General features: G+C 40.3%; 2 protein-coding genes across 2 annotated transcripts in view; both read right to left on the bottom strand.

The window, feature by feature from the left end:
• Positions 1-2,393: 2,393 nt before the first annotated feature.
• GPR150 (G protein-coupled receptor 150) lies at positions 2,394-5,200 on the bottom strand. The gene has a single exon (XM_045796253.2). It carries the CDS (start codon positions 4,500-4,502, stop codon positions 3,204-3,206), a length of 1,299 nt encoding a protein of 432 aa, XP_045652209.1. The 5' UTR covers positions 4,503-5,200; the 3' UTR covers positions 2,394-3,203.
• Positions 5,201-13,438: 8,238 nt separating this feature from the next.
• ARSK (arylsulfatase family member K) overlaps positions 13,439-27,419 on the bottom strand; it is a 42,820-nt gene continuing 28,839 nt past the window's right edge. The window contains exons 5-8 of the mRNA XM_045796254.2: positions 27,212-27,383; positions 24,066-24,290; positions 16,019-16,243; positions 13,439-14,069 (exon numbers count right to left, since the gene is read on the bottom strand). Of these exons, the coding sequence (XP_045652210.2) occupies positions 13,780-14,069; positions 16,019-16,243; positions 24,066-24,290; positions 27,212-27,383 (912 nt within the window). The 3' untranslated portion in view covers positions 13,439-13,779. The remainder of the gene's footprint in view (positions 14,070-16,018; positions 16,244-24,065; positions 24,291-27,211; positions 27,384-27,419) is intronic.

Below are 27,419 nucleotides of genomic sequence, written 5' to 3' on the forward strand. Positions count from 1 at the left end.
TGCTTCAAATTTCTTAACCTACAATGCCTCTAAAGATGAGAACCAAGTCACCTAGATCTACCTTCTATCTTCAAGTGTCAGATTTAGTTAAGATTAGGGAAACTTCCTTAGCTGTGGAAGTATTTCAGTATGAATTGGGCTTAGCCAACTCTTCCACAAAATCTTGGGAATATACAGTTTAATTTCAAATTAACTACATGAATATATACTCTCTATTTTTAACCCAGATGGAGATTTCTTAAAATTTCTCTAATAGATTATAAAAATCAACTTAATAGTTTGGCAATTGTATGAAAGTTTAGTCTTGCCCTCCCATAAACATTTCCCCTTCTTTTCTTAAAAAATGGAAGTCTCATTTTTTTTTCACCCCTTTACTGTGCAACTCATATCTTCCACTCAATGTCTAAGCCATCATGGTGGCCCCATTTCCCTTGCAATGGTCTGCATACTGATATATGATATAATTGTGGCCAATGAGCCATGCAGGAACATGTGCTTGGGAATTGTGAGAAATGTTTCTTCATTCCTATAAAGTGAAAAAAAGAGAAATTCTTCCTTTTCTGGACATTGTCATATATGAATGTGATGCCTGGAACTGTAGCAGCCATTTTGTGACCTCAAGGAATGCAGCCCTTAATGTCAAGTCCACCAGCTCAGGATGGCAGAATAGAAAGATGAGAAGGAGCTAGGTCTTTGATGTTGAAGTTACGAAGCTACTCGACTAACCAACTCTGGAGCAGCTCTACCACTGGACTTCTTGTTATGTGAGAAAATAAGTTTAAACCAGCTGAACTCATTTTTCTGTTAGGGTGCTCTCAATTGCAAATAACAGAAACAGCAACTCAGCTGGCTTAAATCCTCAGTTGGGAACATTCCAAGTGATGCAACAGGTCATATTTTGAGTCTCTCTGTGCTTCTGCCTTGATCCCTGACTTTACCTGTTCCCCCTTTCCCATTGGTTAGTCCTTCATAACATCATTGGAATGACCGCTTCAGTCTCCTGAGGTTGTCCAGGTGTACTTTTTCAGTGACCCAACACCCTGAGTGGAACCTTATTAAAGCATATGTGCTACTGTGCAGTAATTCTCAGATTGTCTCCTACATATGATTATAAGGCCTTTGAGGGAAAGATGTGTGCTATTAATTTTAGTATGTCCAATGCCCAACACATTGCTTGGCACAAAATAAGGAATTAATATTTATTAATGAAAAATGCTAATGAATGTCAAATGCTAATGAATAAAAATAATATGAAGACAACTGTGTTCTCTCTTTGGCTGACTTATTCTTATATTATACACCATAGTATCCTATGCAGGGTGGGGGAATTAAAAAGATGAAGGAAAACCTTTAAAACATTTTTATTTATTTTTTTATTTTTTAAAGATTTTATTTATTCGACAGAGATAGAGACAGCCAGCGAGAGAGGGAACACAAGCAGGGGGAGTGGGACAGGAAGAAGCAGGCTCATAGCGGAGGAGCCTGATGTGGGGCTCGATCCCATAACGCCGGGGATCACGCCCTGAGCCGAAGGCAGGCGCTTAACCGCTGTGCCCCCAGGCGCCCCCCTTTAAAACATTTTTGACAGAATTTGAGAGAAAGGTAAATCAAGTTTAGTGGAGATTTTTGTAAATCTTGTATTCATTCTATATTTGCCTGACTCATATGATGAATTATTTAACAAATATGTGGTGAGTGCCTAGTACATGTCAAGCATTGTTTAAGAGTTTGGGATACAGAAGGGCGCCTGGGTGGCACAGCAGTTGAGCGTCTGCCTTCGGCTCAGGGCGTGATCCCGGCGTTATGGGATCGAGCCCCACATCAGGCTCCTCCACTGTGAGCCTGCTTCTTCCTCTCCCACTCCCCCTGCTTGTGTTCCCTCTCTCGCTGGCTGTCTCTATCCTGTAGAATAAATAAATAAAATCTTTAAAAAAAAAAAAGTTTGGGATACATCAGTGAAGTAAACAGAGAAAGCCCTCAAAGAGCATTGACTCTACAAGTGAACTCTAGCAATCATATCATATCCCCTTTCTCCCTCTTAGTTTGGCATTTGTGAACGAACAGGAAGCACTGTCATGGAAAGCTCGCAGATTCTCAGATGAAAGACACTGGTAAACATGTGGATATATTGTTCATAAGTGCTGCCACTTCTTTCTAGAACCAAGGACAGTTAAGAGGAGGAGGTCACGGTTTAAATCTGCTTCTTGACTTTGTTCTCAGCAATACACACCAATAGGCATTGCCTTCATTTTTCAAAAGCGAGTTTTACATATACATGCAACATGGGGGGGGGAAGGGGAGCGGGGCAGCTTTCTTCCCAGCTGCACATCTCTGTGAGGCCCCACCTGGGACAGTGAGCCCTGCCCGGACGCACCACCTTGGTGTTTCACTTCTCTAGTTTGCGGGGCACTCTGAGCTGGGAGACTACACCTGAGCACAGCACCTCAGCTGTAAAGGCTAGTTTGGGCACAGGCACAATTTCCTACAGGAACTGGGCATATCTGAAAGGGACTAAGGGAAGCTTTTACACGTCCCTCCTACAACCCCAGCTTCTATTGAAGTGAAGACTGGAAATAAAGGCCACACTGATTTTCTTCTGAGAAAACACATTACCATGGAAAAAAAGTACTAATTGCTCTCTGGGTAATGTTTTTATTTTACAAATACTCTGTGGCTCTGCAGTGACAGCATGATTACATTTCTGACAGTATCACTGGTACAATTTCCAGGCTCCTCAGGGAGAGCGGTGTGGGGATTTTCCTTCTGGAAAGCAAGGCAGATTCTCTGGTCTCGAAGGTACGCTTGATTTAAACACGATTCAAAAAAAGTAAAAACGGATGATAACACAGCAAATAATGAAAGCTTGACAATTGAGCTAAACCAAAAGATCTTATCCAGAACACTATGGGAGCGTCAAAGAGAACTGCAAAAATAACTCTGTATCTTTGTTTTTACAACTTCCCAGTGGCTCAAACTGTCTTCTCCAAACTGGGAAATATGAGAAGAACCGAAACGGAGAGAAAAAACTGGAAAAGTGTAGGAAAATGTAAACATTAGAAAGAAACAGAGTGTAGGATGGGGACAGCTTCAGGGGCAATCTCTGAGACTCTCCTGCCCGTTATGATCTAGATAGACCCGGGCCAGCCTCGTGTTCCGTGGAGGCTGTGTGGCGGCGACAGATGACCCGTCTGGCCATCGAGCAACTAGAAAGCGCTTTCGCAGGAGCAGGGCAGCGGCCGGGGGCGCGGCGGGGGTGGGCGCAAGCCGCCCTCCTCGGGCTGCTCCCGTCTAGCGTGGTGGTAATGGGGGTGGGGCCAGCGGTGGCGGTGAAGCGCTTGGTGGCCCCCGGCCCCCTCATCGTCCTCCGCTCTTCCCTCCCACGAGCAGCAGACTGCGCCCAGGCGCCTTCGCAGCCGCCGCAGGAGCTGGCAGTCGCCCGCCTGGAAGAAGAGGTAGACGAAGGGATTGAGAGCGCTGTTGGCCACCCCCACGAGGTGCAGTGCCGCCGCCAGGTCCTCGGTCTCCCAGTCTCCCACCTGTCCGGACGACCACGCGGCCGCCAGCCGGGCGGCGAAGTAGGGAAGCTCGCAACTCACGAACAGCAGCGCCAGCGCCAGGCTCATCTTCACACTCTGCACCTTCGCGCGGGGCAGCGCACTGGGCGCAGGGGCTCGGCCGGGAGTCGCCGACCAGGGCGCTGAAGGCGGTGGGGCCTGGGGCAGGCGCTGCCACCAGGCGCAGAGCAGGCGGCTGCATGCTACGCCCATGACCGCGACCGGCGCCACGAAGCCCGCGACGGCCTCATAGAGCGCGTAGACCTGCAGGTGCCAGCGCGGCAGGGGCGCGAAGATGTCGCGGCAGCGACGCTCCCCCGGCCAGGGGCGGACGGCTGAGGGCGCGGCTGGAGGCGGCGAGGGGGCGCCCCCGCGCACCACGAAGGCGGGGGGCAGCGCCAGCAGCAGCGCCAGCAGCCAGCCCAGTGCGGCGAGGGCGCGCGCGGGCAGCGGCTGGCCCTGCGGCCGGCGCACTGCGCGCTGGCGTTCGAGGGCAATGAGCACCACGAGGTGGGCAGAAGCGCCGCGGCCGGACGCCTGCAGCAGCTGCACGAAGCGGCACGACAGGTCTCCCGCCGCCCGGCGCGGCTCGCCCAGCAGCTCCCAGGCCAGCTGCGACAGCGCGGTGCCTCCGCACGCGTACAGGTCAGCCAGCGCCAGCTGCACCAGCAGGAAGTCCATCTTGCGACGCTTGGGACCCGCCCAGGGCCCGCCACCCCCGCACAGGCGGCACAGCACCGTGGCGTTGCCGGCCACCGCCACCACCAGGATGACCCCCAGGAAGGCCAGGCGGATGCCGCGGCTGGGTGGTCCGGGAGGCGGCGGCGGAGGCGGCCCGGGGGCTGGGGCCCCCTGTCCGGAAGTGAAGTTGAGACCCCAGCCAGGAGAGACAGGTACGGAGACGTTGGGCGCCGGCGAGAAAGTTGAGGGGCTGAAGGGATCCTCCATCCTTCGCCTGGGGGAAAAGGAGGTACGGAAGCGGGCTGGCAGCGCGCGGGAAACCCAGGTGGAGGCGAGGCAGTGAAGGGCACGACGCCGCGTCTACGAGTTCCCAAAGTTAGTTGAAAACGCACACACACAGAGGGAAATGGATTCGGGTAGACTTGCGCTTAGTTGTTTTTATAGGTTGTCCTCGTCATTTGTCACTCAAATGTGGGTTGTACACTCGAGGAACACACATGATTCTTACTCTCCACCTTCTCCGGGTCTCTCCTCCCAATCCCGGTGGATGGCCCTCCAATCTCTGCGGCGGCTCCCGCGGTGCGCTCGCGGTAGCCGCGGACCACCGAGCTCTGGCGCCTCACGGGTTCGCTGTCGACACGGAGAGCACAGCAGGGCAGAAGCTCGCTTTGCCTGGCCTTTGCAAAAGCTCACGTTAGCTGGGACCAACACACCAGAGAGGAAGGTCCTGACCGAGATTGTACCTCTCAAAATGGTTACGGATTGCCAGTAGGAAAAAAAAAAATAACAACAGACACTAGTTTTGATTTAAAAGAAAAAAATCGAAAATACCATGGATCTGCATGTACTAGCATGAGAAAAACAGGAAACACAAGAAACCCAACAGCATTTGGGGCAAAGAGGAGCCCAGTAGATGAATCTTTGATAAAGATATGCCTTCCTCTGGCCAACAGTCAGAGTATTTACTTGCCGAGAACTGAAGTAATGATATTGCTTGGCAATTCAGTGGAGCAGTGATTTGCAGATGTTTCAAATACTCCTCATTACTAACTAGAAGCAGTGGATCACAGCTGCTCTCAATGATGTAAAATTCACTGCATTAGTCTGAAGAGGGCATTAATAGGTTTCATGCAAATGGTAGTACATTTGTTGATTTTTCCCGTAATATTTTCATCCAGTGACGGATGTGTCATCATGGCTCTTCATTCTCTTGATTCTGTTTTCCAAGCAGATGGAGGTTGCTGGGAGGGACTACGCCCCCAATAAGCCTAGAGAAAAGGTGACTAAGAAAATGATAAGACGGCCAATTTTTAAAAAAGAAATCCAAGTCACAGGAAATGGTTTAGATTCAATGCTGTCTCTTTTATTTTAGCCCTATCTCCTCACAAACAAATTTTAGTTTTCCTGCTGGAAGCATCAATTTGTCTTTTATGCAGCCTCCACATGATCACTGTGCAAGTAGATTTCCTGCGCTTCCTGGTCTGGGCATCTGCTGGGATTCACTGTCCCAGGCTGGGGACACATTTGGCACTTTAAGAGGCTCCCGAGAGGAGGGTTTGGTGGGTGCAGGTGACAGTCAAGACGACTTGAGGAATCCTAATTTCCAGACTGTTCTCCTTTGGCCAGAGACCTTTGTCATTTTTATCATCCTCTCCCCTGTCTCAGGCCTAACAGTGGGCCTGACACAGTCTAGAAATCAGGAAATAATGTTTTGAATTGCTGAACTAATGGATATATGATGCATTTCAGAGAACTTTGAGCAAATGTTCCTGCTTTGTCCATAAATCCATCAACCTAAGGAAAAAAAAATGCCTTTCATACCTACGCCAGGATCATCCAGAGAAGGCCAGGGAAGCTCTGGGGAAATGGAGGAGGAGCCATTCTTGGTGGAACACTTAAAAAAGAGGTAGAGCGATAGCCTTGGGAAATCAAACTCTTGGTTTAATTTTCACATTCTCCCCTCAGAGGGTTTTGCCGAGGCCTTTCTCTTTGTAACATACATCATCCCAGCTTATGATCCGCTTCTTCCAGGGAGCTCTCTCTGAGCAATACCCATAATTCAATGATTCCTCTAGCCAATACCAGCTTAATATTTCTCAAGATAATTCTATAATTTGTCTCAAATTTGTTGAAATGCTCTCATATAACAAGACTCTGCCAGCGAAATTACATTTCACAGAACTTTACTAAGACCTGATAAATCATTGATTTAAAAAAATAATTCTTCTCAGAGTGAACACATACACAGAGTTTGGAAAGTTGAATAGAACTAGAGGGCTGACAACAACACAGTTTTCGTGTCCACACATCCTCACTCCTCCTGCCCCTCCTCTAAACAGAACCCATTTAGAATCGATTTGCTGTTTCTTCTGGCATTTACTTAATTCCAGAATTCTGAACAGTAAATGCGTAATGCGCTATGTATTAGCTTCTCATTGGATAATTTCTCCCTTCCCATACTTAATACAGTAATATTGTCATTTTGGGTTAGATCTATATTTGGTGTTTACATTATTATGAAATGAAAATATTCCCAGGTGAAGTTGTAGAATATTATAAATATCATTTTCTTTTTCTTGAAGTTAATAATTCCATTGTTACATAGCTAGTTCTTCCCGTACCTCTAAGTAGTCCCTCAGTTCAGTTTTGCAACATAGGGTAGCAATTCCAGTTTATTTTTCTTGGAAACTTCCTTACCGGAGACCTCCATCCATTTCCCTCCTATGTGGGCTGGTTTCTCTCTAGGCCTACTATACAACTATCATCCTAGAATGTCTATTTGTCATCACTGAAACTCTGCCATTCTCTTGAGTTGGAATTCTTGTTTCTTGGATATCTGGTCATTTTTCTTGTTTTTTTTTTTCCCCTTTTAGTAGAACACATCATCCAACATGTCGGAAGATTAAAAAGATCACGCAGAGGCTGAGGACATAGCTGTGAGAGTCTCGTTGTGCCTATTTCTTGAGTCACGTGGAATCAGTCATGTTGCCCTTCAGGACAGCTGTTACCCAGGCAGCTCTCTTTACCACGATCCTAGAGACTCCTTTCATTATCTCATGCTGGGTTTCCTGCTTTCTAATTTCGCGTGTGTGTGTGCATGCATGGGAGCGCATACGTGCTTGTTTTTCTTCTCTATTTCCCTGCTTGGTAGAAAGCATCCTTCAGTGGCTTCTTGAGAAAGGATAAATTCTTGGGATATTGCAGGTCTGAACATTTCTTTATTTTGCCATCATGCTTAACTGATGATTCGGCTGGGGTTAAAATTCTACACTGGAAATGCTTTCCTTCTGAATTTTCATGGCATTGCGCCATTTTCTTCCGGCTTCAAAGTGTTTGTGTTGAGAAGCCTAAAGCCGCTCTGGTTCCTGGGTGTGCCAATGTGATCACTGTTTTTTCCATTCTAGAACTTGATTCTTCTCTTGTCTCTGACAAATTTCACAAGGATGTGTTTAGTTGGATCCACTGCATGGGTTGTATTTAACTGCATTATTTCTCTAGTGGCCTTCAATCTAGAACAATTTCCCAGTCTTTCTTTTTCCTTTCATGACTCTGACAGGTCTGAAGTGTCCATGACACATGTTTCGTAGACTGTCTCCAAAGTGGTATTCGTTTCCACATAATTAAATTTGGAATAGAGTCTTTGGCTGAAATACTACATGTAATACTGTGTTCTCAATGCAATCATTTCAGAGACATACAGTCTAGTTTGTCTCAATACCAGTGATGTTACGCTTGACAAATGTTTTTAAAACACAAGGTTTTGAGTTCTGTGCTCATCCTCCAGAGGTCGCCACTCCCTGGCCCTCTGTCCACCTGACCCACTAAAGGGGTTCCATTAGCCCTGCCCCCGGTCCTTCTCATGAGTGCTGCTTGAGGTCCATGAACCAAAGTTCATGTGTGGGGGGGTTCCCAGAATTTCTATTGTTATTTTCACACACATTGGACATTTAAGGATTTGTCAAAGTATCAGTTGTTTTGTTACCCATTCTTTTGGCTGCCAGTTCCCCTCCACCCCCCCGCCATGTTTTTCCAAAGGTGACCCAGTTTGAGTATCTCACCCCTTCTCAGAGGAGCTTGCCACACTTTTGAATTCAGTTTACCTGTTGCCTTGCAGCCTCAGGCACCTGATGGCCTCAAAAAAAGCTTAGATTATCTGGCTTTTTTTTCCTTGATTTTTGTTAACATGGGAGGAACATTCCCTTGCAACCTTCCCTATCCTATGTGAAAGCAGAACTCTCAAAACATTATTTAAGGAACAAATCCTTTGCTATATTACAAAATTGATGCTTATTTTGTTGTCTAACTTCTTGAACAGTTTATTTCCTCTTAATAATAAAAAGTTTAAGGCTAAAAATACTCTGGGTATAGTTCTGGTTGTGTGTCACATGTTCTGAGCTTTCTCATTTTCTTTATTTTAAAAATAGCATAGAACTGTAATTTTTTGACCTAAGAATTATTTAAGATTCTGCTTTATAACTTTATTTTTTTTTTAAGATTTAATGTATTCATTTGAGAGAGAGAGGGGCAGAGAGAGCACAAGCAGGGGGAGCAGCAGAGGGAGAGGAAGAAGCAGACTCCTCGCTGAACTGGGAGCCCAACATGGGGCTCATACCAGGACCCTGGGATCATGACCTGAGCCAAAGGCAGTTGCTTAACCATCTGAGCCGCCCAGGCGCCCTTCTGCTTTATAACTTTAAATTGTGTTTTTAAAGGGCTAAAAATCTTACCTGAAAGCTTAATATGTATAATTATAAATAACACACACATATATCCACAATATATGATCAGTGTATAAGAGAAGAATTCTAGCACAGGTCTAGATCTTTCCCGTTTTCCACAATGATTTTCTTCCACCTAGTTCGTGTTGAGACATATCTTTCTTTTTCATGGTCCCTCATTGCCAAGTTCTTAGTTTGATTCAGTGATTTATAGTATGATTTAATAGCCAGTAAGAATAGTCCCACCTTAATTTTCTTTTTTCCATAATTTTATTAGGTATTTTAGGCTTTTTTTTTCCATGAAAACTTTAAGATTGTTTAGTCCAATTAAGAAAAAACACCCCAAACTCTATTCAGATTAAAATCAGAATACAAAATTTATACATTAATTCTAGAGAAGTGACATTTTAATATAAGATCCTCCCATCCAAGAACTTGCTGTCATTTCATGTTCATATCTTGTTTGTATATTTCAGTAGAACTTAGTAATTTTTTCATCTATGTTGTGCCTCTTGCTAAAATTTATTTTATATTGTCATAATGTGAGATAGTTTTCCTAATTTTCATTTTTACCCAGTGATTATTCTTATAGATATATACTTATTTTTGTATATGTAGTTATTTAACCCATTTCACCAATTCTAGTAATTTTTTTTAGGATGCCCTAGGTTTAATGAGATGGAAAACCACAAAGAGTAGAAGGATAAATACAAATCTACCACTTTATTTTAACAGAAACAAATAAAAACATATAAGGCTCCCAGTTGATGTGGATGGTTCTGGTCCAAGGACCATCATTTGAATAACAAGGTTCCAGAACCTTGGTTCCCAGATTTTGCTGCATATTAGACTCATCTGGGAAGCTTTTAAAAATCTCAGAGCTTATAGGTGGGAGCCGGGCATTAATAGTGTTTAACAGCCTCAGGTAATTCCAGTTTGCAGCGAAGTTATGAACCATTGTTCTAGACTAGGGGTTAACAAACTGTGGTCCACAACAGGTCAAATCCTGTGTTTTTGTAAACAACGTTTCATTGGAAAGCAGCCCTGCTCATCTGTTTACGTACTGTCTATTGCTATTTTCACGCTACTAGGGTAGTATTGAGTAGTCGTGAAAAAGTTGTGAAAAAGACCATATGGGTCACAAAGCCTAAAATATTCACTATCTGGCCTTTTTATAGAAAAAGACGAAGAAGAATAGAGTCCTCTTGTCAACTCTCCTGTGCGGGCTTTTGCTAGAACTGTTTTTAGAAGGCTCTACTTTATTGAGAAGGCTACTCCCTTTCAACTCTGCCCTGCCGTGGCCTAATGTGTTGGTTTTTTAATCCAGTGTGTTATCTGAAAAACTCTAATTCCCAGAAAATTCATTCAACAAGTGTTTATTATTCTTCTGTGTGTCAGGCACTTGGGATACTTTAGGAAACAAAAAGGACAAAAAGCCATGCCTGTACGGAGCTTCCATCCTATTGGGGTAGGAGGAGTGGGGGACGGTATAAACGAATTAAGTATGTGAACTCTACCCTGCATTGGATGGTGATGACTACCACAGAGAAAAATAAAGCAGGGACGTTCTTGTGAGAAGGGAGCAGTGGAGCAGTAGTTCGAAGGAGGTAGCAGAGTGAGCCATGTGGAAATCTGAGGAAAAAACCGTATTCCAAGCAGAAAGCATTGACAAGCACAAGGGTCTTGAGGTGCTGGATGCCTGGGGTGCTAGAAAACAGCAGGGATGCCAATGTGGCCAGAAGAGAGTGAACAAAGTGGGAGTGTGGGAGGAGAAGTGGTCTGTGAGAGAACATGCAGCCAGAAAGTTCAGGGTCCTATAGGCCTGGTGATGATTTTGGCTTTTACGGAGTAAGATGGAAAACCCGTGGAAGGTTCTGAGTATCCACTGAAGTGATGTGATGTGGTACATCTTAACAGGGTCACTCTGGTTGCTGTGTTCAGAAAAGACTGAAGAAAGCCAAGGGAAGGTTCAGGGAGACCTCTGAGGAAGCTACTGCGAAATTCCAAACAAGAGATTATGGTAGACTGGACACGGTGGAGCAGTGGGGGCAGTGCAAATGAATCCGAAAGATTGTCCTCAATTTAGTTTGTAATTAGTTTAGTCGGTTTCTCTCACATCCTGGCATTCATGTCTTAGTTTTCCAAGTTTTTCTGATGTTTCTGTTTTCATGGTTAGATACCAGTTTGAATTAGATTTTGTCTTAAAAACTCAGTTGGACCTAAGTATGATCCTATATCCAATATGCTTAAACCACTGTGGATGGTTGGTTCGTCCAAACTATGAAGACATCTTGAAGGCCTTGGGTAGAACGAGATGGATTGTATTTATCTTCACATGCCTATGTTTTCAGAACCACATTTCTATTATTGCTTTATTTTCCCCCTGTAATTAGCATATACACCCACACACTAGCTATCTCATGGTCTTTAGGTTTAACTAGGAGATGGGAGGTAGATTTGTATATTTTCATTTTAATTGTAAGAGTCTAATATTGGGATCTTTTCCTTAAGGGTTTTACTTTAAAATGTATCTGAAGTGAAGTTTATTTCTCAAAAACTCGTATGTAACTGCAAAGATAAGCTCATACAAATTCACCGGAGAAGAGTAAACAAAGGAGATGAAGTGGTTCATCATGAAAACTTCAAAGACAGTTTGAAGAGGGAGTTAGGTAGAATTATCATTTGCAGATCTGCTTTTTACCTGAAAAATAGAAGATACGACTTGAAAAACTGGTACCAAAACATATGGTATTATTGGCATAAAATTAATATATAGAAAAAGAATCTGCATATATAAACAGCCAGTTAGAAGATTTAATGGAAGAAAGGTCCACCTAAAACAGCACACCACCAACAAATGATAAAACAACTAGGAATAAACTCATCTCTGCCTACACTTCAGGATCACCAGCTAGAGAGCTTAACCAGACAGTGAGAAAGAACAGTGCCCAGATGCCATCCCTAGAATTCGAATTTCACTGGTGTGGGGTGGGGCCTAGGCAGTATTTTTTTTTAAAGGTCCTTACTTTTCGAAAATTCTCTAAAGAAACCGATCCGTATGAAGAAGACTTAGACTAGTTCTAGGAGATCAAAGAAACTTTGAAGAACAGGAAAAGGGTGCTACATTCTTTAGAATAACTGAAGATGGTAAGTCAATTTTTCTAAAATAGGCTATAAATTGAATATGATTTCATTAAAAGACTAACAAGATTTTTCATTTCTGAGCTAGGCAAACTTATTCTAAATTTGTGTGGAAAACCTAAGTTAGCAAGAGTGGCCAGGACAACTCTGACAAAGGAGAGTGTTGGAAAGGACTAGTCTGACCAGAGATGAACTACCACATCAGTTAACAAAGTAGATTGGTCCACTGGAAGATAAAAAATGCTCTGAAAGCACCCAAACGTAAATGAGACTTTGGAATATGATAAAATGACATTTCAAATCAATAGAGAAAAAGATAATTGATTCAATAAAAGGTGTTATATAATGAAGTGGCATTTTTCTAACCAAGGGGACAAATGTTAGTTTACTCAATAAAAAGTCATTTGGGTAGCCATCTTAAAATAACAAACTGAAGTTAGATTTCTAATATGGAACACATTCCAGATGGGGAAAGATCTAAGGACAAAAAATAAAACTCTAGAAGTTAAGTGGCGAATACCATGCTGAATGCGTGTGACATAAAATCCCAAAGCCATAAATGCAAAGATGCATAAGTTTGCGTGAAAATACCAATTTCCACAGGTTAAAAACACCAGAACAAAGTCAAAAGACAAATTACAAAAAGGAAAAAAAATGTGGAGCTTCTCTTACAGACCAAAAGCTAAGATCCAAAACCATGGGTGTAATAAAAAAGACAAGCAATAGAAAAACAGGCAAAGAATAGAAATAGGAAAGGTCGCAGTGAAGGAAATTCAAATGGCTGTTAAATATATGAAAATATGATTTATCTTACCCATAATAAAAAAAATAAAAATAATATATATTTTTTATTTATCAGGTTGATGAAGGATGTGAGGAAGTGCCTCACTGGTGAGAATTTAAATTGGTCTAACTTCTTTGGAGGGAATTTGATGTAATTTTTCTAGATACAGTCTTGCCCCAGCAATTTTACTTCTAGGTATTTTTAAGTGGGAGGAAAAAAAAAAAAAAGAGCAAGATGCAGAACATTTTGTAGAGTAAGCTACCTTTTGTGTGTGGAGGGAAAACACAAAGTTTGTTTGTTAGATACAAGGTGTGGGTCTAAAAGGATACTTAGGAAGGTGGTTACCGTGGTTGCCCCTGGAAGGGGAACTGGGAAAGGAGGGAGACTTCAGGCTCATAGTTAACTCTTTTGTACCTTGTGTATATATTACCTATTTAAAAAAATAGTAATAAAGTCAGCCACATCCAGGATCTGTGTCCCATCAAATGCTCTGAATACTCCCATGAAACACATCCACATGATTTATGCCCCCTGAGAGGCAGATAACTCGTCAGACACCATCAAATACAAATAACTATTTTATGGTTCATAAATCATAAGATAATTGTTAAAATTGTCTATATTCCATACTTTTCAGAGGAACATAACTTTATACTATTTGCTTCCATCCTTTTAATACCTCCATTAAGTTGTTAGAAGTTAGTAAGAATGAGGTCTTGATAGTAATCATTTTTGAAAATACGTAATTCTGTAACGATTACTATTTTATTTTAAAATAGAATACGTTCTTTAAAAGGAACTAAAAATCAGTAATTATTAAAACAAACATATAAAAGCTAATCATGATCTCTTAACATATCTCTCTATTCGTTGCTCTCGAACATTATTTTCTAACTTTAGTTCAGATTTTAATAGGATTAATGGGGGTTTTAAGCCACCGATCAATCGCACTTTCATACTTCCTTGGTTCTTTCAGCCAGTCCTGATGCCACCTGAGGTTCGCTATAACATTGGAATAGTTCTGCCCTACACTTTGCTTCCACTTGATAAACTGCTCTTTGTTGTATTGGTGGACAGAGGCAGAAACCTTAGGGTAGTTTATAATGGAACGAAGCTTCTGATCCAAAGAATACGTAACTTCTGGAAATTTTGTAGCAATATTTGTTAGCTCATCTGGATCTGAGGAAAGATCTGGAAGAAAAAAATGAAATAGCTGTCAAAAGTTACCTGCTACAGAAACATATTTTAGAATATCATGACTCTGTGACAGATAATGCATTTGAGTTTATTTTTATTTTCAATTCCTCTTAGCATAATAAGATAAAGGACTGTATAAATGGTAAAGAAATATACCAAAGGTGTCCAAATTACCTTCCTACTATCACCCTGCTCTCTCATTTTTTTTCTTATCCTTTCCTAGATGACAGAAATAGATGAACTCATCACTAGTAAGCTGGCTTAGCCCTAATTCTTCCTGGTTTTGATGCCTTGTTTACTTTGACATACGGAGGAAAAAAAAATAGTAATGCTTTTATTGTCCCATTGCAACAGCCCCAAACTTGCCAGATATAAGAATTCTTTACATAGTCAAGTCATATTCTTGCAACTTCACTTACTCTTAGTTTTCCATATACTTTAGCATCTTGTGCTTGGATTTTTTAACGTTCGATTCATCAACACTGTCCATTTGAGCAAATAGCCATGGAAATAAGAATGTATCTCAGTTGCTACCACCAAGAAAAGAATGATAAATATTTTGGAACATGATACCCTTTTTTACCGAGGTAAAAGGAAGTCAGAGAATATGACTGGATGTCAATCTAATTAGAAAAATCGCAAATCAAAGATCTTATGACAATTTACTTAAGATAATAAATGAACATTACATGTTGAGGGAAAAACCTCTATGGGCCTATATGGTGTATTTGCCAGAAGAGCTCTGAAAACACTGATGAATTTGTTAGGTGATTTCAGATGGTACCTCTTTGGGAAAGGGAAGTCAGTGAACAAACCCTAGAGAATATAGGAAATGTAGGCTCACCCATTGATCCTTTTACAGTCACATCTGCTTTTTGCAGAAAATGTCCAATGAATGAGCAAGAGATGCCCATTACACATCAGGATGAAAATTTAAGGACTACCCTTTGAAGCCAAGAATCTCCTGCTCTTAGAGTTAAGAGGGGAGGTGGAGGTCAATCAGTTTAGCCCCTAAAGAATTATTTGGAGTTAGCAATTTTGACATTTCTAATTGGAAAGGAAACTTAGGGGGAAATGAATATTAATAATGGAGTATTTTATGTGAAAAAAGGGGGCAAAGGATAAATAAAACCTGAATTTAATAATGTTGCTTTAAAATTAATTCACAAAGGGGTGCCTGGGTGGCTCCATCGGTTAAGCGTCCAACTCTTGATTTTGGCACAGGCAGAGAGAATTTCTCAAGCAGACCCCCTCTCAGTATAGGGCCTGATGTGGAGCTCAATCCCAGGACCCTGAGATCATGACCTGAGCCAAAATCAAATCCCCTCTGTGCCCACACACTCTCTCTCTCCAAAATAAATAAATCTTTCTTAAAAATTTAAAAAATAAAATTAATTCACAGAGTAGTAAAACTAGCAGGCATCTTTATAGAGTAGGAGCATGGATTTTGAAGTTAGATGTGGCTTAAAATCCCAGTTCTGCCACATAGCTGTGCGGTCTTGCACAGGTATTTGAATCCCTTTGACCCCTAGTCTTCTCTATAAAATGAGGATAATGGTATCATCTTAAATAATAAATGTAGCATGTCAGGATTCACAAGATATAGGGGTTAATCTCCAGAACAGCTGAAATCAAGGTATAATGAGAGGGTGTTAACTACTATTTAGGAAAGATAACCATGACTATTAGAAGACACCTTGATCAGAGAAAACCATGGTTTCGATCTTGAGACCCGATCAGAAGCCTTCAGACACTTGCTCTGAAATTCAGATGATTTGCAAAGCTGCAGCTCACGTGGGCAACCTTTTGTAGATTGTCCTGGCATGAGAAGCAGCAGATATTTATTTATTTAACCAATGATTTCTGGATCTCTTGAGCAACACCATGGAGTCAGCTCATTCCATATAATACTACACTTAAAAAAAATGTATCGACAGATTTACCGAAGAGTTGAGGCAATACTGAAGTACCATCAGAGTAGGCTATATACTTCCATTGGTTAGTCCGAAGCATATACGTGGAAGCATTCACATTGCTTCCATGGAATTCACTCAGAATCCAGGGCGGATGTAGGTTTTTGAATTTATGCGCATTCTTAAACATTTCTGATGATAATGGCAACAAAGAGTATCCACTCAGGTTCTGAGGCAAAGGAGCTCCAGCAATATCTATGTAACAAAATAACATAATATTTCTAAATACCTTATTCTTTCATTAGTTGAGATATATGTAAATGACATCATTAGATGCTATGGAGACCAAAGACCACATATGGACATTGTAAATAGACAGCCTAGGTCCAAATACTTACTTCATGAGCCATGTGGCCCTGGACATGATATTAACCACTCTGAACCTCAGTTTCCTCATTTGTAAAAGGGGAATAATAATCATACCTGTACTTCATATGCTTATTTTAGGTTTAAATATGATGATTTATGTAAAGTTCTGAGAACAGTACCTGATAGGAAATCCTCAACAGATATTAATCAGTCCTTTATTTCTGAATGATAAATAATTACAGTTGTTTCTCACATTTGTTTCACCAGATATTAAGATAAAAGACCTATATGAGAAAGGGGTTTAGTAGTCATATATGTTTGCAAAGAATGATTAAAATTAAGTATGTAAATTTATTGTAGATGTAAATGTTTTTCTGATATATATCATAAACCTTTAAGGGTGGTATAATAGTATGCCATTATTTCCAAAGTTATTTGATGACATAACATTTTTAAGTAGCATATTGAGGGGCTAATAATATTTTGCAGAACATATGTTGGAAATCCTGGATTATACTGATGTAGGGAAAAATACTTTATTTTCCCCTTATAAACCTATAAAACATAGCATGAGAAATGTCTAACTTAAAAAGAGGTATTTTTAAAAATTGCTTTTAAGGTACCTGGAACTCAAACTATCTTTTTCCTATAGAAAAATTACCACTAATTATGACTGGGTACTTGGGATGGTTCCAAAATGAGTTTGCAGTTGCTTTCCACCGCTTTTCTGGTTTCCATGTCCCGTGTTTTTTAGGTATAATTAAATATGTCCAATGAAAAACAAGAAGTAATATATCTGCAATGCTAGGAGTTAAACAAAATTGAATAAGAAAGTTAACATGACTAAGCATTTGAGGAAAAATACGTCAATTGCAGGAGAACAAGGAGGTCGAGGAAGACCTCTATAAATCTTCTGAAGGTATGTGTTTTACATATCACGTAATTTAAAAATCCGTATTCTCCCATTTCCTTGGAGGGGGCATATTACAAGTACTAATCTGCCAATCAGTCATAATCACGGACTTTTTTGAAGAAAGAAAGAAAGATTAGAGATAGCTGGTTAAAAACAAAAGGAGTAAAGACATTAAAGAGGATGTGTGAGACAAAGGGACTGCCTGAGATAAAACTCACTGAGCCACAAGGCAGCAGGCCCCTACTGTGAGGTCTACCGTAAGGAATGCAAGCAGTGGGGAGCAGCTGGCTCAGGCTGGTCTCCTGGCAGCCGTCAGGGGGCACCACCAGTGAGGCATAGAAAGGGAGAGAAGAGGACTTCAAAGATGACTGGGAAGCAGGGACCAATTGGTATATACCCAGGACTGGGAAGTTCCCGTATTCAGCATTTTAATAACCTCTGATGCTTAGAAATACCTTATTTAAGATCTATTCTCAGCCCAATTTTCCTTAAAAAAAGTTTGGAAGACTAAGAAAATTGTTTTTCTGTGTTTATATGAGAAGTCAGTAGTAAACTGGGAGAAGAGCGCAGTTGAGTTTTTTTAATTCATTCAACAACCTAGGTGCTGTTCCAGGTGTAAGGAAACAACAGTAGAGAAGGCAGGTAAGCTCTGCTAGAGCTTACATTCTAATGTGGGGAGACAGACGCACAAACGTGTCAGGTGGCGCTGGGTGCAATGAAGAAAAATCAAGCAGGGCAAGGGAGACAGAATGATGGCGAGTGTGTGTTCAGGTGCCGTTGTATATAGTGTGGTCGGGGGAAGGCCTCTCTGATGAGGTGACATGTAAACCCCAAGGAAGGGCCAGGGTGAGTCCCGTAGATACCAGGGGGAAGGGCAGCCCCCTAGGGCAGAGCAAATGTACAGATCCTGAGGCGGGAGCCTGCTTAGTCCACTCCCCAGACACCACGGAGCCCTGAATGGCTGGAGCAGAGTAGGTGAGGGGTGCAACTGTAAAAGAGGACTGAGAGATCATGTTGGAATCCCAGGCCCAAGGAGAGATTCTGAATTTTACTCTATGTGAAAGGGAAACCAGCAGAGGCTTCGAGTAGAAGCACGCCATGCCTGACCGAATGACCTCAGGGTGAATTGACTAAAAGCGGTCCGTGCAGCAGGTGGGTGGAGGAAGGTACTGCAGGAGCCCAGGCAAGAGAGAACAGTGACTTGTTGCCAGTCTATTAGGAGTAGTGTTATATACCTTTGTAAACTGATGAAGAATAAAACCCCTGTCAAATATCCAGAGTACTTAATAAATACTTGAGCTATTGATTAGCTTCTCTGTGCTGCAGGAAATGGGGTATTCACTTCTCATACATTTATCAATGATGTCCTTAAAAGCACGTTAGCCTGAACTGCATTTCAAAAAGCTCTTTGATCTTCATTTAAAACCCCTTTTTGGGGCATCTGGGTGGCACAGCGGTTAAGCGTCTGCCTTCGGCTCAGGGCGTGATCCCAGCGTTGTGGGATCGAGCCCCACATCAGGCTCCTCCGCTATGAGCCTGCTTCTCCCTCTCCCACTCCCCCTGCTTGTGTTCTCTCTCTCGCTGGCTGTCTCTATCTCTGTCAAATAAATAAATAAAATCTTTAAAAAAAAAAATAAAACCCCTTTTCATACGTTTTTTCCTTCTGGTAAATCTGTCATTCGAATTCTGTTTTAAGTAAATTTCATCTTTCTTGGTAGTATAAGCAAAAATTAAAAGTAACTGCAGGATTCTCAGTAAAGGGCCTTGAATTTAAAACAGTGAACGAATGGGGGAAATGCAGACCTGGATACATATGATGGTTTCCTGAAGAGAGAGAAGATTGTATTTCTTCCTGAGCATATGAGCGGATAAAAGACTAGACTGGTACGGCAGTGACGCACACTGCGTTCATGTTTTATGGCATACTGAAGAATACAAACTACTAATGATGACATGCCTAACATTAATCGTTTGCCATGTTCCAGTCATTGTTCTAAGCTTTGCAATAGCCGCTATTATAGTCACGTTATTGATAAGAAAATTGGAGACCAGAGATGTTAAGTAACTTGCCCAAGGCCAATACTGAAGGAGGGATTTGAATTTCGGCAGTCTCAGGCCAGGATCTCTGGATTCTTTAGTACGACAACACACGTCTTGCTTTCCTGTAGTTACTCAACTTCACCATATTTTTTAGGTAATAAAAACAAAATAGTCTGTGTAGAATGCTTCTCCCAACCCTCCACTAAGATCTTGTAGCAAGAAGGGGTTTGCAATTTGAATCCATCACAATTAAGCATTCTTTTAAACACAACTGCGTTTTTACATAATTACATTTTCACAATTCAAAAAACACGGGTTTCTCTTTTATGTGAGAGGAAGGCAGGTATTTCACAAAAAAGATCAACTATTAAAAGAAAAAATTCACATGAAGTTAAGTTTAAAACAGAAAATCAAAACAATTTTAATTTTAAAGTGAGACTACCTTTATTTCTAATGGAGCCAAAAGATGCCGATAATAGGTTATTAAAGAAGAAAAAATATGGGGGAGAAAGTTTTAAAGAATAATCTCTGAAGTGATATCAACTTTAATAGCATAAAGAATTCCTGTTCATAAAAATGGCACTCTTCTGCCAGTATTAGAAAATGATAATGTGAAAGTATACCAGAAAGGACTATTAAGATAAACAGACTAAGAATACCCTTTCTACTTTATCATAAAATACCATTTTTATAGGAAAGAAAAAAAAAAACTCTTTTAAAGTACCTTTTATATTTTTTCCCCAAGTTTTTATTAATTTTACTATGCTGTGCAATACTAGTTGCAGGTGTAGTTAAAATACCTTTTAAAAACTATTTATAAATTTAGACTTTTTAATAAAAGCATTGTAGCCTCTTAAATTTGAACAGGCTCTTCATAGTAAGGTAGGTTTATTAAAACAGGAATCTCAATTGGTTTTTCCTATTTAATATCCTTCTATTTGAGGTGTTTTTAATCACCATCTCTTATATGATATTTATGAGATTCATAAGGGAAGAGGAGGTCTGGCTGGAGGCTTTGATCTAAGAAATTTAATCCCATACTCTGTGTGTAATTTAGATTCATACAAAATAATACAGCTATGGCTAAGCTAATAAAGAAAGGGCCTTTAGAATCCTAAGAATAGATTATGTTTTATATCTATCGTAAACTCCTAATTGGTTAGAAGAATCACCAAAAAAAAGCCCCTTGTAGATATGTTATCACAATCCGTGTATCTTACTTATTAAGCAGAGGTGAAAGAGAACATACTGTCCTACGGGTCCAATTTTTGAGTTAATCTTCACTGAAGTAACTTTAAACTCTTCCAGTACTGAGCAACTTCATTTTAAAAGGTAGACTGAAACATCAGATTAAACACAGACCATCAGAACAATTCTTCCTTGTTGGCTGGTGAGAATGTTCAACAAGGCAACAGTCTCTGTTTATGGCCGTTCATCCTGGTGTAATTGTTACTAGTCTCCAAAAGGTGCTAATTTGCACAATAAATTAGATACACCCCATCTCACTAAATAAAACAAAAACCCCCTGTTTATACAGTTTCAAGCCTCCATTTTCTTTTCGATAATTCATGGGGGCCATTTTCACATATCATGTCACCGTTTAAAATAAAATTGACTGTTTTTTTACCCAGTCTGTTACTACTTGGTATTCATATTGTTTCTGATTTTTTAACTTAATGCAATACCACAATAAATATCCATGGAGATAAATCTTTGTATATAGCTATAGGTTTTTTTCTAAAATTGGTATTTCTAGGTCAAAGAGTATGCGTTTTTATTGCCTCCAGAAAATCTGTGCCAGTTTATACTCCCAGAAGCAGAATAAGGAAAAGCCTATTTCCAATATAAGACTTCCATATATATATATTTTTTCTATATTTCTTATATATATTACATGTATCGATATATATCTTATAAAATATATATATTCTTATATATATATTCTTTTTAATCTTTGCAAACTCTGAATGTGAAAGAAAACTGGCTTCTTGTTTTAATATTTTTCTGACTACCGAGTTTGAACCTTTAAAATATCTTGGCCATTTGTGTATCTTCTCTTGTGAACTGTTTGTTTATATCTTTCTGTCCCTACTTTAGTAGGGTATTTCTCTTTTTCCTATAGATTTGTAAGAGCTCTATGAATACCAATGCTTTATCACTTGAAAAAAGGTTAATTTTAGATAAATGATAATGTTGCCATACTGTTTCCTGGTTCCAACACAAGATTCTTGCTGTACCCCTTCATTATTCTCTTTCTACCTTATCTCCGGCTAATATCTGGTCAGTAGGATGTTTCAGTGTTTTATAGAAAAAGACCCATGCACAGATGTTCTCCTTCCTGCCCCAACCACATAAATGTAATTTTTCCCTTTTGGTGATAAAAAGAAATTTGTAATGAAACGTATTATAAACTGTGCTAAGCCTGAAGATGCTAATTTCCAGTTTAGAATTAGAGAGACACCGATTTTTGGCTTAATTTCCTTTACTCTAGTTGGGCATATCTCATCAACACATGATCTAAATGTTGTTAATATATTCTGTGGGGAAATGTGACTCAGAAGGAGTCTATTACGAAGAATCAGTGAAAGATAAAAATAAGTAAAAATCTACAGAGAACTGTGAGTTTTAGAAAATTGTAATAATTAACAAATTGCAGGAAAAAGAAATTGGAGAGCACCTACATAATTTCCAGAAGAGTAGGGAAGGAATGGAAGGAGTTTCTGGGAATGCTTGGTTTTGGCTAATGAAATGCTTATTGTCATGCAACACAAATTAGCCAGGGATAGGCAGGTATCCCCCTAGGTGTCTTATAAATCCCGCATTCTAACCAATTTTATTTAGTGTTTTCTTACATAATCTGTTAGCTAAATACATTGTGAAATCTTCCATTGTGAAATCTTGCAGATGCCTTTTAACTTTTAAGATATATAAAATGGCAAGTAGTATTAATGGTGGGTCAAAATTATAGAGTAGAAAATTTGCATTGTAGGCAAATATAAAACAATGTTTAAAGAAAAATGACTTAAACAATGCATATTAATCACCTTACATATCAGGTGATAGGCTACTAAGCACAGATAGAGTAGGACTCACTGCAGACAGCTCCCTGTACATAATGGTCAATTGAGCTGCTAGAGTCAGAAAGACAAACAAAATGTCATATATCACTAGGAAATATATTGAGGGGATACTGAGAAAGAATCAGCCCAACCTTTCATGATTGTTTGCAGTTCTGGTCACTGTCCTTCAAGAAAACAGAACAAAGCTAAAAAGTTCAGCAAATTTGGAAATGGGGTGGGGAGACTTCTACATGAGGAAAAACCAGGGGAGCAAACTACAAAGAAATGCCACCATCAAGAAGCCCCTGTTCCACCCCCGACCTGGGTGGCTCAGTCAGTTAAGTGTCTGTGTTTAGCTCGGGTCATGATCCCAGAGTCCTGGGATCGAGCCCCACATCGGGCTCCCTGCTCAGTGGGGAGCCCGCTTCTCCCTCTCCTGCTCCCCCTAGCTTGTGCTCTCTATCAGATAAATAAATAAAATCTTAAAAAAAAAAGAAGCACCTGTTCCTAAAACTATAAAGATGATAATAAGAGAGACACAAACATACATAATCATATACACACTTCTTATCAAAACAGAAATGAGGAAGTAATCAGGATTGCTTGAAAAGTTTGGGAGCCAGAAAGCGGCAGAGATATGGCTAAGTGTGATAATTGCTTTGGGACATAGGGGAACCAGCAAATGACAACTAAGAAACTGAAGAGATTAAAAATATCATCAGGCAAAAGAACAGCAAAGAAGTGTGTTCAAATATACAAGAAATGATGTAAAATAAGAGAGAAAGGGAAAAGGCACTGAAAAAAAAATTAACACTAAAGAATTTTAAGACCCTGGAATAGTCTTCAGTTAAATGAAGGAAAGGACTTCATAGCAGAAGGAAGGAGATGAAAAAGAACTTTCTTATGTCTTTGGTTTTCAGATACATGTTTCTTCCACATTTCGATATATACCTATGAAACATACATATCTTATGTTGTATTATCTTCTTCTTTCATCAAAATCTATTTATAAGTAGATGGTACTTTCTGTAATTGATGGTGCCTTAGAACAGAAGGATTTCAGTATTTAAATGTTACTGAATTTAAAGTAGTCTGCTAAATTAGATAGAGACTAACAGTTCTATATGATTTCCTCTGAATTTGCTGACGGTATTGTTCTGTTACCTTCAACAAAAAACTGTTAGCTACCCCTATCCATACGTTGCTGTTCTAGACGTATGGTTATGCTTACAGACATTAAAAAGCTAGTAAAGTTCTCAGCACAGAACAATGTAAAGATTCTGAAGAGAAACAGGTTCACACATCAGATTAAGAGACTTTTCTAACGCTGTACAAAATTAGTAGTTTCAAAGTGGATAAAGTAACCCAGAAGGGAGCTACTTACACTTTTGAGAGGTGGTGGTAGAGAGTCACGTGATACACAAATCACATCTGTAACGTTACGAACCTGAATATCTTCTGTGGCTGACTTTATAGTCATGTCCTGATTGTGAATCTTCTGAAGGGAAGAATGGCCATCGTATATGAAGGCTACAGGAACCTGAGGACGACCACCCCCATTTTCCAGATGTGGATCGGACTCACAGTTAAAGGACTTGCTCAAGGTTATGAACCAGTCAACAAAGTCTCTCACTACTTCGCTTATTCATTTTCCAACACTATTACAAATAAGTATGGACAGAATTGTGTTACTTACCAAGCATAGTCGGGTAAATATCCACAAGAGAAACCACAGTTGGTACTTGTAGGTTGGCCTTAATTCCTGGTCCCATCATCAGGAGTGGAACGTGGGCGCTAGCTTCATACATACTCATTTTATAAAACTGACGATGCTCCATGGCCAGCTCCCCGTGGTCTGAGGTGAACATGACAATAGTGTTCTCGAGAAGATCTAACCGGCGAAGAGCTAAAATAATTTCTCCTACAATACGAACCAAGATAAATCTTAATTAGCTTTCGGTTTGTGTTCTATCACAGTGAGTTGTAACAGCTGTCTCAGAAGAGGATGCTTCTTAACATCCGGATGTCAGCTAGTGTTCTTAAGTAAGTTATGCCGTATTTCACGTGCCTGCCCCTCACCTGACTGACGAGAGAGAGGAAGGAGAAAATGTAGTACCGACAGGATACGTTTCTTTATTTGGAGATTATGCTGGCTTGCTTTCTATGTTCCTATCAGAGATTGGGGAAACTTTCTTCCCCCCTTAGTGACTTAAATGAAAAAAAGAAAGACAACTCTAGATGTCAGCACTGTACTGCGTCTCAGACAATGAAAGGATTGGTATTATCACCAACCCACAAATTCTGCCCCATGGGAGGTCAGAACTCTTCCTCCCTGCTACCCCTTCTCCCAGATCCCCAGTTGGCAGGTCAGACTTAGCATATTCTTGGATAGGGAATAACTGGGCAATATCTTTTGACCAGTCCCTGTCTCTTAGTGTCCTCTTCCTTGTAATTAAGAGAATCACAGGAAGGCATAGTCTAGAGAGAAGAGTCATCCCTATTTTAGCAGTTTCCAAGTCCTGGCCTACAGGGGTCTGTCTTATTAAAAACAAAACCCACAGGTGATTCGGAGGGTCTGTCAAACTGAGACCCACTGTTCTATGGAGTTATTTACAGAGTGCTGACCATCAAGATCTTCCAACTGGACAACTACAGTGGCTTCCTAATGGGTCTTCTTGTTCATATATCTCTTCCCATCTAACTCTTGTACCACTTGGGTGGCTATCTTTCTAAAATATCAGATCATGTCATACCCCAGCTTAAAACTTTTTAAAAACTTTCCATTGTCTAATTCTTCAGCAAGCTCAGGACCCTCAACTACCCCCTAGACCTTTCTTTTATAGTCCCAAACTACTTAGAATCCCTGAACTAGTAATAACTAGGTTGGACTTCCTTGCCTCTGTACCTGTCTGCTTGCTTCTGTGTGGAATGCCTTTTCTCCCACCTTCTACCTGGCAGATTCCCATTCTTCCTTTATGACCTAGCTCAAGCATTATCTCCCTGGCGAAACATTGCCTGCTCCTCCAGGTAGACGGACTCGCTATCCTCCAAGGCCTCTACAACTTGTATTCTGCTGTAGTTACAACAACACGTTACAAGTGCTGGTGTTTATACTCACTCCGTAGATGTTTACTGAGTTCTTACTATGTGCCAGGCACCATGGATGCAAAGCTAGGCACCTGGGATGCAGTCTTGATTAAGACTGAAGTCCCTGCTCTCATGAGGCTCCCCTCGTTCAAGGGAAGCAGGCCATCGACAAGTAAATAGATGGAACAATTGAAGATTATGATGTAAACAATCAAGATGATAAGGTAGAGAGTAAGGAAGATGGTGGGGCTGGTATACTAACGTATGGCGGTTGGGAAGACATCCCCGAGGAGGGGATAGTTGAACTGACAGCTAAATCTGAGAATAGCCAGCTGTGTAAAAAGCAAAGGGAAGGGCATCCCAGGCAGAGGGAAAAACAAATATAAAGGCCCTGAGGTGGAGCAAGAGCTTAGTGTTTTTAATTAAAGTGTGATTTCATAATAATATTCAATTAGTATCAGCAGTGCCCCAAATAGTGCCTGATAGCTAGCTAGTGGGCACTAAGTATTTGTTGAACAAACACAGCGAGCAATAAGAAATACTCTCTGGTGACAAGACTAGTGTGGATATCACAAGATATGACCTATTTCATAAACTTAGTAGTTGAAGTGAGCTGCTGCATTTTTTTTCTCTAAGAGACGTCAAGAGATATTCCCACACCCCCTGCAGCAACATTATATACACAGTATTTCACCTTAGTGGCAATGGATGAACGGATAAGCTGCAAACTTTCAAAAGTGATTTCCAGGGGCAAATGGGTGAATACTCATTAGCATCAGAAAATATGAAAAAAATTCATTTGTAGGGATTTAGGATTAAAGAAATTTACTTTAAATCTCATTTGCATTTAAGATTGAGTATTTAGAAAATCCTTAGGACTTTTAATTCATATTATACTTGGTATATTATAAATAATTTATCCTTTTTTTTTTTTTTGGCTTTCTGCTTTATACTTTTCTATTTTTGTCCAGTGAATGCTTTTTAAGAAACTGCCGCTCGTTCACTCTCAAAATTTACTTTGTACAGAAGAGGTGCCTCCCTCATTACACTAATGCAATTTGCATACTCCAAAGTATAGCAAAATATGAAAATACCTGGTTAGATGATTTTTTTAAACCAAGCGTTCTCCAATCTAAACTGGAAACTGCCATTAACTCTACAAATGAGTAAGCAAAACATTTGCTTGACAGTCATCTTATGGAAGCAGGCAGGGTTTTGAGCTGAACTGGGGAAGGAATTCAGTATGATTCTGGACCAGAATACACATGGGGAAAATGATGTCAGGTTTAGTTAAATCTTGCTCTAAGGGGCCTGGGAAGAATGGTTTTGTCTTCTAATTATTACAAGTCTGGGAGAATTCACGAGATTCTGTGACTAAACTCTTATCTCTTAGAATCTAAACTGCCTTACAATTACCTGTCACATGTGTACCTGTGTTTGGTTCAATACGATTCCTGTTTAAAGCAGGTAATACCCTTCTATGGTCCTGTCTTTATGTATGAACAAATCTAAGCATTTATTAATTTATGAGTAATTAAGATAGAAAAGGCTTTTTATTCTTTGATTAATAATGCAAACTATTCAATTTTTATATGTGTCAAGGTTTTTGCAATTCTAAGCCTTTACCATCTAAGCAACTGTTGTAAAACATTGTCTGAGGAAGTTCATACAAGTCAGCAACCAGCATGATCACAATTTGTTGGAAAAACATTATACTTTTTCTTCATTTAATTGCTTATTAAATATACCACCTACCAAGCATGGCATCTGTCTCAGCACACATAGCATAATAAAAGGCCCTAATATTTTTAATTTCTTTTTCTGTAAACTTTCCAGTGCAGTTTTTTGTATAAGAAGAGTAATAATCTATAGGGTGCATTTCTGACAGAGGCAACCACTTTGGGATTTTGATGGCATCATAAGAAACCTAAAAAGGAGAGAAAAACAAGGTAGTAATATTCTT

The sequence above is a fragment of the Ursus americanus genome, chromosome 5 (genome assembly GCF_024610735.1).
Source record: "Ursus americanus isolate L20-20 chromosome 5, mUrsAme1.1.p, whole genome shotgun sequence".
NCBI classification, from domain to species: domain Eukaryota; kingdom Metazoa; phylum Chordata; class Mammalia; order Carnivora; family Ursidae; genus Ursus; species Ursus americanus.